The sequence below is a fragment of the Lepus europaeus genome, chromosome 3 (assembly GCF_033115175.1).
Source record: "Lepus europaeus isolate LE1 chromosome 3, mLepTim1.pri, whole genome shotgun sequence".
Classification (NCBI taxonomy): domain Eukaryota; kingdom Metazoa; phylum Chordata; class Mammalia; order Lagomorpha; family Leporidae; genus Lepus; species Lepus europaeus.
Window position 1 is genome coordinate 56250465 of NC_084829.1, and position 15889 is coordinate 56266353.

Genomic DNA, 15889 nt, shown 5'->3' on the forward strand with positions numbered 1-15889 from the left:
CCAAAGAAACCTTTTATTTAAGGAATACAAATTTCATAAGTACAACTTTAGGAATATACTGATTCTTCCCACCATATCCTCACCTCCACCCATCCTTCTCCTTCCTCTTCCATTCTCCATTAGGATTCTTTTTCAGTTAACTTTATACACAAGAGACCAACTCTGTGCTAAGTAGAGATCTCAGCTATTTGTACACACACACACACACACACAAACTGAGAACAAGTTTTACAGTTAATCCTCATAATACAACTCATTAAGGACAGAGGTCCTGCATGGGAAGTTAGTGCACAGTGACTCCTGTTGTTAATTTAAAAACTAAGACTCTTGTGTATGACATGTTACTTGTTTGTATGTTTGCTTTATTTGGCTGAAAAAAACATATACTCAGAGAATTAGCTATGCAGCATGAAAAAATCCAATAACATACCCTTAAATTTTCTTGCTAAATACATTGCAGTTTATCATCAAGTTTTTAAAAAGTATTTCACAAACTGACATATTTCCACAGGTTCTCTAAGGAATCCTAATGCTATTTTTGGTTTCAGTAGCCTTTCAATTCCAAACACTATTTAAGCCTCTTTGCTATTTTTTCTTCACAGGGACAGAATAAACAAAATTCAGTGATATATATATATCACTGAATTTTGTTTATATATATATATATATATATATATATATATATATAACTGACTTTCTCCTCGCATTGTGACATAAAACTATTTAATTATTATACAGTGATTTGCCTACAAAATTCTGCTCCTGTGTTTCATCAGAATTCTTTGGTTAATAATTGCTCCAAATTCATAGTTTGGAATGTCTCCTTAGTAGTAACATGTCTGGTGGCAGGTGGCCTATAAGAACATTTTTAACACAAACTTATTCCATGATCATTCATGACATGCTTTTTTTTTAGGTTCTTTAGCTTCTTTTTAAATTTTTTTAATTTTTTATTTCATAAATGTGAATTTACAAAGTGCAACTTTTGTATTGTGGCTTCCCCCCCAACCTCCCTCCCTCCCGTGGCCCTCCCCTCTCCCTCTCCCATCCTGCCCTTTATCGAGTTTCATTTTCAATTACCTTCATATACTAAAGATCAACTTAGTATATACTAAGCAAGGATTTCAACAGGCTGCATTCACACAACCGCACAAGGTATAGGGTATTGTTCCACTAGTAGTGTTTTTAAGTTTCATAGTAAAACACATTAAGGACAGAGATCCTACGTGGGGAGCATGTACCCAGTGACTCCCGTTGTTGATTTAACAATTGGCACTCTTATTTATGACGTCAGCAATCACCCGAGACTCTTGCTATGAGCTGTCTAGGCTATGGAAGTCCCTTGAGTTCACTGACTCTGAACTTGTTTAATCAAGGCCGTGTCACAGTGGAGGTTCCTTCCTCCCTTCAGAGAAAGGCGCCTCTCTCCGCGATGGCCTGTTCCTTCTGCTGGGGTCTTGTTCACCAGAATCTTTTATTTAGATTGGTTTTTGCCACTGTGTCATGGCTTTCCATGCCTGTGAGACTCTCATGGACCTTTTAGCCAGATCCGAATGTTCCAAGGGTTGATTCTGAGGCAGGAGTGCTGTTTTGGGCATTTGCCATTCTATGAGTCTGCTGTGTGTCCTGCTTCCCCCACAGGATCATTCTCTCCCTTTTAATTCTATCCTTCATTATTTGCTTACACTGGTCTTATTTGTGAAATCTCTTCGACATGCTTTTAATGTCTATGACCTTCATCGTGTCAATCACAGAGAGTACAACTGTGACAGAGATATGGATCACTAGACATCATGACAATGATATTCTTTTAAACATGTACTCACCATGTTACTGTGATTGATTAAAATGTTATTCTTTTATGACTCATTATCAAACTATAAGAGCATATTGTACTAATTCCATGGAATAAATTAAAATAAGGAGGTAGAATAGATGAAGAGATCACCAAAAAGTGGAAAGTCATTCTATGGTCATGGATTTGAAGAACTAATATTTTTAAATGTCCATACTACTCAAAATTAATCTACAGATTCAGGGCAATCCCTGTCAAAATTCCATGAACATTGTTCACAGAAATAGAGTAGGAGAAAATATTTGCAAGCTGTTCAACTGGTAAGATGAAAGAACTCAACCCAACAAGCCCCCACCCCCAATCCAATTTAAAATGTGTGAAAATGATCTGAGTAGATGTGTCTCAAATGATACACAAATGATCAACAAATATATGAAATAATCAGGGAAATGAAAATTAAAATTAAAAATAAAATGAAATACTATCACATCCCAGTTAGAATGGCTATTAACAGAAGTAAACAGTAGAATAGTGACTACCAGAGGCTGGAAAGGGGAGGAGGGAAGGGAGGGAGGAACATGGTTGATGGGTATAAGGGTGCAGCTGGGTGAGAGGAGTAACTTGTGAGTATCTGCCTCACAGTGAGTTCTCTGATTGAACAATTAATTGTGTGTCTCCAAGTAGCTAATAGGATTCTGCATGTTCCCAACACAAGTGATCAATGCTGAAGTTGCTGAATATGCTAATTAATCTGATCACTACATGTTGTATACATGCACTGAACCATTACACTGTAGTCCATAAGAATGTACAATTATATGCATCAATTATGAATGTTTATACATATGCTAATTGTCTTTAAAAATAGTATATTGTAACTAATTTAGATTTCTTGTTCCTTCCCCATGTCACTCATCTGCAGCAATATTTTTACATGTAAGTTGTTATAGTCAATTCTGGACTATTGACTTTTTCCAGCTCATACCATGCCATTTTGCCATTCTACACAATTATTCACAGTGTTTCTTCATTGAGGAATGAATTCTCTCCACTTGTTCTCATCACCACTTCAACATTCCCATGACTCCCTCTCTCTTTATCTCTATTTCTTAAAATCCAGTCCAGTTGACCTACCTTAAATGTGACGTCCACCTTGGTACCTCTGACTACCCATTTGTCCTTAGACATCTTGCTTCTGTTTTCCCATAGACTCTTGATGATATCATTACTTTTAGCATCAGAACATTTTATTCTTCCTAAATTTAGCTAATTATATCCATCTCCCAGGTTATAGTCACTCTGAACATTCTCCTTGCACATATGGACACTCAATGATTTTATATTGGATAAATGAGTACATGAGTACATGAGTCAACAACTAAATTTGAAGACAGACTTTCCTGAGTACCATCCTTTTCTGATTTTCAACTCTTTTTTTGCTGATAAGTAAAGGCATTCAGAATCCATTATTAATAGTGAAAAACAGTCTGTTGTCTCTGTTTGAAGCAATTTCACATTGAGAACACGAGCCCTGGTAATGAGTAAGGCTGGAACAAGCTATAGCAATCAGCAATCCATATTTATAGAGAAGTGTCACGTGTATATTCTTCATGGGGTTGCAGTTAATAAAAATAAGGTACCAGGAGGGCCACTTACTTTTTCATGGCCATACATGATCTACCTCTAGTTAAAATCTTTTTAAAATATTGCTTAAGTGCAAAAATGTCAGCTAACTTGGCACATTTAACCACTTTAATATTCTTCATATTAGGCAATATTAGAAAGTCAAAACCCACAGAAGGGTATATGTCTCGAATCTAACCTTGAAGAAAGAATTTGGAGGCCTTTGAATAGTTTAGGCTCAACAAAGCACAAATAATCTCATCAAATAAAAGAGAAATAAAGCAGATAAAGGGAAAATGCAAATATAGAGTAGTTTTTAGAGAAAGATAAGTTGAAAGTAAGATAGAAGTTAAATTACATAAATGTTGAATGAAGAATAGAATAAGCACAAAAAAGAGAGAAACTTTAGAAAATTCATGTGGGGTGGGAAGAGAACAGAAATTCAAAGGACACTGGCTGATCATATTTCATAGATCTTGATTTGTTTAGTTAGACATTTGAAGCAGATCCCCAAGGAGAAGACTAGAAGAAGCACATACCACTAATTTAATTTTTCTTGTTTGGACCACATACCAGGGAAGAAATGAGTGGCTCACCTCCCCCCAACCCCCCGACCCAGTGCTGATTTCCCAGTCACATTTCTGACCATAAATGTACAGTAGTTTAACATTGTTAGAATTCTTAGAAGATTATTTAAATATGTGCCTTTCTCAGCCTGCACTTACGATGCTTGAACTTTGAGGATCCTTAACAATAATCTCAAAGCCATAATTAGAAAATAACCTATAATCCAAAGCACTTTAATTGTTTATAAAAAAAATTCAAAAATCCAGCACTGTAATTAAAATCTATGGAAACTCTGGATTTAGGAGTGCAGGGACAATCTGAAACTCTGCCTATAACAATTTCAATGGAATTCTCTTTTTCTAGATTGATATTTGAGACTGTTGAATCTTCCTGTAGACAAGTCTATAATATATATTATTTGTGTCTGTTCCAAATATGTAACTCAATAATATACATTGAATGTGTCTATTCCATACTGTATACACAATCCTTGCAGTCACAATGATGGTGATGACATTATCTGTATGCTGTGAAGCTGTTTACACATTTTTTTAAAGCCACCATGAATATAGCAATGACAATGAATCTCCTTCAGAGGCCAAAAGCAGACCCAACTTGTACTTACCTCCATAATTTATGAAGCAAGGCTTTACTTAACACAGAGAGGAGGAATGAATGAGATAGATTCTATGGGGTAATGCTTCTCTTGCCTAATTATGTGGAAAACTAAAGGGAGTGAAACTTCAGGTGTGTTCTCTTAAAAAATCACTCTCCCTGGACCTTGCTTTGGCATTCGTACGGCATAATTAAAGCACAGTAAAGATCCACATGTTGTATTTCTAAATATTTGCAAATTATGAATCCAGGTAACACACCATAAAGTAATGTTCTTTCTTCCTACCATGACAAATACAATGTGAAATTATTGGGAAATCTAGATTTGAATTCAGAATACTTGGACTCTGGGTGACTAAAGGATGACACAATTCTGAAAAAAGTAACCTTGAATTCCCTGGGCTTTTCATTAAGTGTGCTAGAGCCTCTCTATTACATTTGTCTAAAGTGTCTTCCCCCTAACCTCCACTTCTTCCACAACATATCTTTTTTAAAAAGATTTTATTTATTTAAGAGGTAGAGTAACAGGCAGAGAAAGGGAGAGGTGGAGAGTTAAGTGTCATCCATTCGCAGTTTCACTCCCCCAATGGCTGTAACAGCCAGAGCTGAGCCAAAGCCAGAAGATGGGAGCTTCTTCCAGGCTTCCCATGTGGTGCAGGGGCCAAACACTTGGGTCATCTTTCACTGCTTTCCCAGGCCATTAGCAGGAAGCCGGATCAGAAGTGGAGCAGCTAGGACACGAACTGGCACCCACATGCTGACGTCACAGGCAGAGGCTTAGCCTACTATCCCACAGCGCCAGCCCCTGCAATCAGACCTTAACTTTCAAGTTGGCACTCCAATCTATGCTTTTCTATATTCACAAGTTCATTCGACTCTCCTCAATGTGTAGTGACATACCTTTATGAACATCATTGCGTGATTACTATCCCATGCCTCCCTTAACGGCTAGTCTCATGAAGCCATCTTTGCATCTGGTCAGCGCTGCATCTACAGCATCTAGCCAAGTCCACAACCTGTACTATGTGCTCAAAGAATTTTTTACCACAAGAATTAGAATCATTTCTGGAGTTTCTTAAAACTGAAGATTTCCCACAGACCCTCCCACAAGTAACTCAGATGCAGTTGTCTTTGTCCTGATATTTCTAATGTTCAGATCTAACTTGATTTAAATTCTGAAATTTTTCATGGCTCTTGTTTTATATCCACCCTCTCTCCCTTCTTATGTTGCTGGTAGCTCTTTTCTTTCTATATCACCTTTTTTTGGACACATATTTGTCATCTATTAGTTTATTGGATAAAAATTATATACAGTAATATTCTTCTTTGACTTACAGTTCTATAAACTTTTGCAGATTATATAGTTATGTAATCTTAACCCCATCAAGACCATTGCATTACACTTTGTGTATAGCACTATTTCATTATATTACACAAGTGCTACTTGTTTACATACAGGTCTTCAACACTAGACTAAAATTTTCTTGCAAGAACAGTATTTACTTCTTTATCCAACCCCATAGCCTGACACTAAATGTGTTATGGATAAATGTGTTCATAAATCAACTTACTTATTAATATACTACAATATCCTATCTAACCCAAGAAATGTGCTATCTGGTATATCATAATTATAAAACATACATTGTCAGATCACATTAAAACAGTAACTGTCAATGTGTCAAAATAAGCACTACCAAAAATTAAAAAAAATCATATGAAACACAGCACTTACCATCCCCTGTTTCAGCACAGAGCTGTAAGCCCAGATTGTTCTGTGGATTAATCACCCAATGATTGCTGGTCACAGTGATATCAAAGACAAGCCAACCCACATCTAAAGCTTGGGCCTTTCTTGTGTCTAACAGGAACAAATCTGCATCTCTAAGGAGAAAGAGAACCAAAACAAGTTAAAGGTCTAAATGGAGATCATCATTTCCTATCCTTAAGTGAAAACATTCCAAAAGCACTCTTTAAAATAACAGGAGTTAATTAAAGAACAAGGGGGAACAAGTGACTCAAGTGATGAGTAATAAGATACAGAACCCTATTGCTGGGCTCCCAGCAGAAACCTGGAGCAAATTAGTAATATCTGAAACTAATTTCCATTTTCCTGCTTTTCACTGGCCTTTACAAACCTACTTACTGGTCCTAATTTGGTCCCTGATATCAATGTTCCCTGAAACCCACATTATAGTCATACTGGGACAGAATGTTAATCAGAATTCTTCCACTTTCCCTTCATTTGGAAAACCTACCAAATAAGCCAAATCCTATGCAGGATAGATTATCCTTAAAGTTTTGAGATATTTGGAAAATATCTCCAAAATGATAATTTTGGAATTAACTTAATCACACTATTCATGATTTAATCAGGAGAGGAGTCATCCCCTCGCTTAGGAAACGCTCACGTGCTATGTAGTGTTCAAGTTTGTTTTCATTTGCAATGTGACAAAAATGTCCTAGTCCTAATTAACTCTGTAAAGTCTATGGCAGCACTTTTGGCATGATATTAATAAACATCTGGAAAGCCAAAAAAAGAACAAAGAGGTAAATTTAAAGAAGAATTAACTATTTTTCAGTAGTCTCTTACACAATGTGTTCTATTAATTTTCAATTATGATATCTTTTCAGAAAAAAGAAAGGACACAAAGTCAAGGCTGAAACCTTTCCAGCATGTCTATGAAGGAAATGGCTCCAGTTTCAAGGAATATGTTTAGAAGAATTATCATCCAAAGAACTCATGTATGGTGCCAGCACTGTGGAGTAGCTAGTAAAGCCTCTGCCTGCAGTGCCAGCATCCCATATGGGCGCAGATTTGAGTCCCATCTGCTCCACTTCTGATCCAGCTCTCTCCTACGGCCTGGGAAAGCAGTAAAAGATGGCCCATGTCCTTGGGCACCTGCACCCATGTGAGAAGACCTGGAGGAAGCTCCTGGCTCCTGGCTTTGGATAGGCACAGCTCTGGCAGATGTAAACAACTGGGGAGTGAACCAGCAGATGGAAGACCTTTCTCTACCTCTCTTTTTCTGCCTCTCCTTCTCTCTGTGTGTAACTCTGACTTTCAAATAAATGAATAAATCTTCAAAAAAATAAGTCATGTAAGTCCAAAATATCTGAATTTCAATAATACAAATCCCAATTCACTGGATATAAAGCTAGGAGGCAGTTTAGTCTAAAAAGTCTGTATCCCTAGTTCACTTCCCAAAATTTAGGAGACTCAACTGATATTCTAAGCATCACTGTTTCTTGTTCTTGGACAAAAGCTATTTTATTTTGACTAACAATTTCTTTAAATCTCTCTCTCTCTCTATCTTTATAGAGGCAGCTCTTCTACTTTACCTATACACAACAAAGCAACAAAATATACTTTGGGCAAATCAAGTCTATTACTAGAAAACAAAATGAAAATAATTTTGTAATCTTAACACATGTAGCTACTTCTGTAGCAGTATCTTTAAAAAAAGATTGATTTATTTACTTAAAATACAGTCACAGAGAAAGAAAGGGGGAGAGTCAGACATATTCCATCTGCTGCTTCACTCCCCAAATGGCTGCAATGGTTGCTACTGGGCCAGTCCTAAGCCAGAAGCCAGGAACTCCGTCTGTGTTTCCCACATGTGTGGCAGGAACCCAAGTACTTGGACCATCTTGTGCTGCCTTCCAGGCACACTAGCAGGTAGCTGGATCAGAAGCAGAGCAGGCAGGGCACCAAACAGTGCTCTGTTGTTGGATGTGGGCATTGCAGGTGTTGGCTTAAAAGCTACACTGCAAAGCAGCCCCCTATAACAGTATCTCAAGAATAAAAAATATCAATACATTTTGTATAAAATTAGATGTGATTCCTTGGGAAGTATAAAATTTCTCCACTGAAGTATGGCACTTATATCACTGGAAACGGTAAAATATCTAAGTATTTCCGATGAATAATTTAAAATACTCTTGTTAAAATTCTCCTGTCTCACATTTTTTACTTGACATTTTAAAGAAAGTCTTATAATAGCTAATAAGATAAAAACATAAATATTAATATATTTTAAAAATTGCAGTGGGGAGCAAATATATAGAAAATATGTTTATTTGTAGTAGAAATCATTGCAAATTATAATTACCTTTCATTTTGTACAATTGCAATAGTGAAATCATAACTAAAGGTATTTTTTCTATCAAGAAAAATAAGATCGGGCCAGCTTCGTGGCATAGCGGGTAAAGCTGCCACTCGCAGTGCTGGCATCCCATATTGGCGCCAGTTCGGGACCCAGTTGCTCCACTTCCTATCCAGCTCTCTGCTGTGGCCTGGCAAAGCAGTACAAGATGGCCCAAGTGTTTGGGCCCCTGTACCCATGCCCACCTGGAAGAAGCTCCTGTATCCTGGCTTTGGATTGGCGCAGCTCCAGCCATTGCGGCCAATTAGGGAGTGAAACAATGGATGGAAAACCTGTCTCTCTCTCTCTCTCTCTCTCTCTCTCTCTCTCTCTGCCTCTCCTTTTCTCTCTGAAAGTCTCTTAGACTTTCAAATAAATAAAATAAATTTTTATAAAAAAAGAAAAATAGGATCCACTGACACAGATGTATATGAGCAAATATTTGTTGATGGTATGTGTGTTAGTTTCCTTAGTCTACTGTAACAAAATACCCCCAACTGGGTGCTCTTAAAGAACAGAAATGCATTATCTCATGGTTCTGGTGCCTAGAAGCTCAATATCAAGGTGTCATCAGGGTTGATTCCTTCTGAAATTTTTTCCTAGCCTTTTTCCCATGTTTTGTACATGGATTTCTTATTCCTATATATCTATACATACAAATTTGAGAGGAGGCAAACACAATTAAACCATAACACTATTTGAAAAATAGTTTTTAAAAGGCAAGAATAGGGGCCAGTGTTGTGGCATAGTGAGTTAAGCCTCAGCCTGAGACACTAGCATCCCATATGGGTGCCATTTCAAGACCCGGCTGCTCCACTTCTGATCTAACTCCAGGTTAATGAGTGTGGAAAAACAGTGGAGGATGGCCTAGTTGCTTGGGCCCCTGCACCCATGTGGGAGACCTGGAAGAAGCTCAGGGCTCCTGACTTCAGTCTGGCCCAGTTCTGGCTGTTACAGCCATTTGGGGAGTGAAACAGAGGATAGATGATCTCTTTCTCTCTGTGTCTCTCTTCTCTTCTCTTCTTTGTAACTCTGTCTTTGAAATAAAATTTTTAAAGAAACAAACAAAAAATAAAAGACAAGAATAATCCTAGTTGCAAATAATTTGTGTTTATTGATATTTATGGCACTAATCAATGTTAAAAAAATTTCAGGAACAACCATTTGGGGGGCCAGTGCTCTGGCATATCATGTAAAGCCACCACCTGCAGTGCTAGCATCCCATATGGGTGCTGGTTCAAGTCCCAGCTGTTTCAATTCTGATCTAGCTCTCTGCTATAGCCTGGTATAGCAATAGAAGACGGCCCAAGTCCTTGGCCCCTGTACCCATGTGGGAAGATCCAAAGGAAGCTCTTGGCTCCTGGCTTCAGATTTGAGCAGCAGGAGCCAAAATTCAGCATTTTGAGTTACCACCAACCTTATAACTCATCAAAAACACAAAGTGGCAAAATCAAAATGTTGAAGTTGTATGTCTCAAAACATGACAACAAATCTTCCATATCAATAGTAAGTAATGATATTAAAAAGATTTGGGTATCAGACAGAGTTTGAACAGATAAAGAATCCCTTGAACTCAGTTACCTTATGTGTAACAAGTGGTGTGGTAATCTTTGTCTCTAAAGGTTTTTTCAAGAGCAAATGTAATGCTAGGTGAGATAGATAACCAATAGACAGAAATACAGATAAAGGGACAAATTGTAGTTGAAACATTACATGATCTGCCAAAATCTAGATGTCTTTAAGTTGATTAATGTTGATCTATTAAGTTTAGGAAAGTATTGTTTAGGAGGCACATTACATTCAAATGGTGGTCAATGAATATTAATTTGAGATTCTCCTAGATAACTGATAGAATTAATTGTAAGAAACAAGAGGAAAAACAGGTGATGGGTGCTGCAGTGAACATGCTGATTAGAACACCTGTATCCTGTATCAGAGCACCTGGGTCGAAGTCCCAGTTCCACTTCCAATTCCAGCTTCCTACAAATGTGCCCCCTGGGAAGCAGCAGGTGATGGCTCAAGTAGTTGGTTCCCTGCCACCTATGTGAGGCTTGGATTGAGTCTGACCCAGCCCTGGATGTTGTAGGACACTAGGGAATGAACTAGCAGATATACTATCCACCTGTGTTTCTCTCTCTCCCAAATAAAAATAAATAATTTTCAAAAATGTAGAATAGATAGAGAGGCAGAAAAGGGAGTTAGAGACACAAAGGAATTTATTAATTCTTCCTGGAATGTTGTCTCAAAAACCCGTTTCACCATTATTTTAAGTCACTCTGTTGAAGGTCACTTGTATAAGCATAGAGTCAAAGAATGCGTTGTGTATATACCAATTATCCATCTAAATAAATGCTTAAAAACAAACAAGAGCATAACCTGTAAGTACTTGTGCTCTAAAAACACTATTTCCAGGGACAGAATAATACACAGACTTTACAAATGCGATTTTTTCAAATATTTCAAACAACTTAGATGAATCTGAAGACCATAACTTTTTAATCCTGCCATATGAGTCAAAGTTGTGTCTACAGTAACAAAGACATAAGGTCTAGGATGCTTGAGATAAGTTTGAACAAAGTTGTTACCTGTACATTTTGAGAGAGAAAAAAAGGAATGACCATATTAAGGTATTTCAAATTTTCATGAAAGGTATATGTTATGAAAAAAGCTGTGCATAGGAAGAGACATTGTAATGCAGTAGGGATACATGCATCCTATACCAAAATGTTTGGGATAAACTTTTGCCTCTGTTTCCAATTCAGCTTCCTGCTAATCCACCTGGGAGGCAGAAGATTATGGGCCAAGTAGTTGAATGCCTGCTACTCACAGGAAAGACCTGGATGGAGTTCCTGACTCTTGGCATTGACCTGTCCCAGCCCCAGTGTTGAGGGCATTTGGGAAGTAAACAAGCTGTTGGAAGATCTGTCAGTCTCTCTCTCTCTCTCTCTCTCTCTCTCTCTCTCCCTGTGACTTTGCCTTTTGAATAGATAAATCTTAAAAGCATTATACATGGGTTTCAAAAGCATTTTGAACCAAAATAAACTTGTATTTGAACTTCAATTTCCATGAACTGTTTGAAGTATGAGTCATTTTGTATGAGTCTTCTTATATAATGTGATTTAAAATATGCACACACAGTTATATTTATAAATTATTACAATTTGATGATTTTATGTGCATTCATCACATATGAGTGGACACCATATATATTTACAAATCCAAGTTCATAAATATTCAATTTCCTCCTCTAATTTGTTTGATCTTTTAATTGAGCAAGGGGATGTCATTTTTAAATTATTATAATAATGTGTTCTCCTTATGTTCTCCTTATGTTCTCAAGCACAAAAGCAATGCAAACATGCCTAGTAGCACATTATACACATAGCATAGATTTTGAAATGTCCACTCTCTACATTTCATATTTTTCTGAGGAAATGGGGTAGTCTCATAAAAAAACAAAAAATACATGATCTAGAAGGTCTTATCTGAAGTCAGCTGATCTAGACTTTTGCTTCTGACAGTGTCCAAAATCTGTGATTATTTCTAAAACTTGTGGGAATAGAGAATTAAAAGATGAGTTTAGGGGCCAGCGCTGTAGTGTAGTGGGTAAAGCCGCCACCTGCCTTGCCGGCATCCCATATGGGTGTTTGAGTTCCGGCTGCTCCACTTCTGATCTAAGTCTCTGCTATGGCCTAGGAAAGCAGTAGAGGATGGTCCAAGATGTTGGGCCTCTGCACCTGTTTGGGAGACCAAGAGGAAGCTCCTGGAACCTGGCTTCAGATGTGGCCATCTGGGTAGTGTACAAGCAGATGGAAGACCTTACCCCCACCCCGCCTCTGCCTCTCTGTAGCTCTGCCTTTCAAATACATAAATAAACCTATATATATATATATATATATATATAAAGATGAGTTTATTTTGGTGCAAAAAAGATGTTAAAAATTCATTCATAATTTTTTTACAATAAGCATTTTCCCTGAACTTTGTGGAGATTATTCTTAACTCACAGAGTCTTAAAACTAACTGGGACATGAGTTACTTTGCCAAACCGTTTATCCCTAAGAAAATTTAAAGGAAAACCATATGATTTCCATGGTCACTCAGCCAGGTTTCCATATTCCATTTTCAGAAAGCTTTCTCTCATAAAATAACAGCTCCCTTTAGTCCCAAACTATATCTTAATTGCTTTTCTTATCCCAAAAAAAAATCATTGGTTTTTGGATTGGAGCACTAAAAGTTTAACTGAACCCCTAGCCTGAAACAACATGGCTATAAATGGAGCCAAAGTGCCCTGAGTCATTCCACAAATCCATCCAACTCTTCATTCATTCATTCACTCTTCCAGATAACATTATATTCACTCTCTATAATGGTTTTAAGCTACATGAGTAAAACAAAGCTGGAATTGCTCTCTACTGATTCTGTATTAGGGTTGACTACAAAAGAAATTCAGGCAACATTTTGAAGATGGCAGTAAGCAGTAGGCTGATTTGTACTTGGAAGACAGCTGTACCTAATCTGATGCTTAGGCATAGTGCTTTCCCAGTGTGAACCAGCAGAAAGGACTGCAGCTCCTTACCATCCCACTAGTTCTTCTGATTTAATTCCTATGAATCCAAGACAAGAAATGTGGGCACCTCTAAGAGAATGGAAATACCTGTATCACTGAAGTTGGAGGTTTGAAAGTAGGTTCCAATTTGTCCTCAGAGGTTCCACATTATCGTTAAAGCCTCTGCTTTGTCCTTGTTTCCTAAAACTCACATCCATTTTCCCAACAGTCTGCCCTGTGGTTTTTAGATCCAACATCAAATGCTGAGCAACAACTTGCATAGATTGCTTAGTTCCATAAACAGTTACGTAATTATTGTCTTCAATTAATCCTCACAGAAGCATTCCCCAGGGTGCTTTCCCAAGCAGAAGCCATTTTGTGTTTGGTTGATTTTATCAGACCAATTACTAAATTAATAGGATAGTACTTTGAACTCCCTAAATATGATCTCACTTTATCTGCACATGATTCTCCTCCAGAAATCAACATCCATGAAATTATAGACTGCCTTATTCACTTATTCATGGAATTCCACACAACACTGATGAAAAAATTCATTTTATAACAAATGAAGTGCAGAATGGCTCATGCCAGTGAAATTCACTTGTAGGACAGTGGAGTGGCCTTTTGAAGATTCATTTATGTGATCAGTTGGGTAACAATATCTTACAAGAAGGGCTAATATCATTCAGAAGGTTTGATGTGCTCCGAATCAGCAAACTATATAGTTTGTTTATATATAACAGTATGGCTGTTTCTGGCATAGCCTGATGTCTCAAGAGTCTGAAAATTAAGAGGTATAAATAATAGGAGTGACTCCTCTCACGTACTATCTGATCCAACTAATACAAATGTTGCTTTGGACACTCAAAACATTGCATTCTATTGGTCCGGAACTCTTAGTTCTCAATGGTCCAATGCTGGGACATATGGTCATAGTAAAATGGAACTTGAAACAGCCACATGGCCATTTTGTATCATACAGGATGAAGGATCCTAAATATTAGAAGAAATTGAATTGATATTACCACAATATGAGTAATTAAGAGTATGCATGGAATACTATAGATCACATGGAACATCTCTAAGTACTCACTGGTCTTATGACAAAAGTCCATGGAAAATCTACAGCTCAATAAAGGCATTACTGAAAATTATCCAAACACTTCAAGAATGAATTTTTTTTAACCTTCCCAGGTAAGGAGAAATGACTAGCCATGGCCCTTGCTAAACCCAAGATTGTGTATTGGAAAACTATATTTAAAAACATAAAACTAACAAATTCTATATTCAAGAAGAAAATTACAAATGCTAGCTATAACCATGTGACCAGTTGCAAAAATGAGTATTGGATGGTAATATAATGCTTCTTTATTATTTTTATATTCATGTATTTGTGTACACATTAACCAGTTATCTCTGTACCTTCCTCTTCCCTATCTACTTCCCATTTGGAATAAGCAGCTTTGAGAGTTGATAAAATTGTATTTCAGTTACAGTGGATCAAAGATGGAATATGATTCAGCTAGAAGAGGAATGAACCAGGGGCCAGCATTGTGAGTTAGCAGATAAATCCACCACTTGCAACACTGGCATCCCATATGAACTCCAATTTGTGTCCCAGTTGCTCCACTCCCCATCCACTCCCTGCTACTGGCCAGGGAAAAGTAGTAGACAATGGCTAGAGTGTTTGGGCCCTTGTCACCTACAAGGGAGACCAGGATGAAGCTGCTGTCTCCTGTATTCAACCTGGTCCTGCCCTGGCCATTGCAGCCATCTGGGGATGGGCCCGTGGATTTAATATCTCTCTCTCTCTCTCTCTCTCTCTCTCTCTCTAACTCTGACTTTCAAAGAAGTAAATTAATTTTAAAAAGAAAAGAAAAGGAATGAACAATATCCAGACCAGAGATGGATTTGTAAGCAGAAGGGTGATTTGTTGTTGTATTTTTGGAAGTTATAAATGGTTATAAACAGTGTCATTTGATGCCAAATTGATAAGGGTGAACAATTGTGGCTTTGTGTTTTTAGCTAAACTGGAAATACCAATCCCTGAAACCCCTTCTTTGGTTCTGTGTTAAGGTTAACCATCAGGGAATTTGCACAGGAGTTGGATAGTGCAAAGGAATCAGCAGCAAAGTTTGTGATTGGAAGACTAGTAGATCCCTAGGCAATCCTCCTGCTCGCATACATGGTGACGGATCTGCTGCCTCATCCAGAGGTTTTGGAGGGTGCATGGCCCATCCAACATCTTGACTTTGAACTTCTGCCCCCCAGAATACATTTCTGCCGTAGTAAACTGTCCAAGTTTAATTGTTATAACAGCCCTAGAAAACGAATATATTTCCCTAGCTGGGATACTTCACATATTAAATATGAAGTATTTAGCAGTATCAAAGACTGAGGACAGGAGAAAGAAAAAGTGTCCATAAGATCTGGTAGTAAGGAGGCTGTTGGTGGATGGTCTACTAATTAGATTTATAGAAACCAAATGGTAATGAATTGAGGGGTGATAAAATGAGGACCTAAAAAAGTGAATTTGGTGAAAAGATAGGAAGGAGAAATACTGTGGATTTGGGGGAGATTTTTAAAACAGAA

The 15889-nt window shown here is 37.5% G+C and overlaps 1 protein-coding gene across 1 annotated transcript in view; it reads right to left on the minus strand.

Moving 5' to 3' along the window:
• The window catches only part of BMP5 (bone morphogenetic protein 5), a 126055-nt gene that overhangs the window by 39901 nt on the left and 70265 nt on the right, over positions 1-15889 (minus strand). Inside the window, exon 3 of the mRNA XM_062186297.1 lies at positions 6336-6484. Within this exon, the coding sequence (XP_062042281.1) occupies positions 6336-6484 (149 nt within the window). The remainder of the gene's footprint in view (positions 1-6335; positions 6485-15889) is intronic.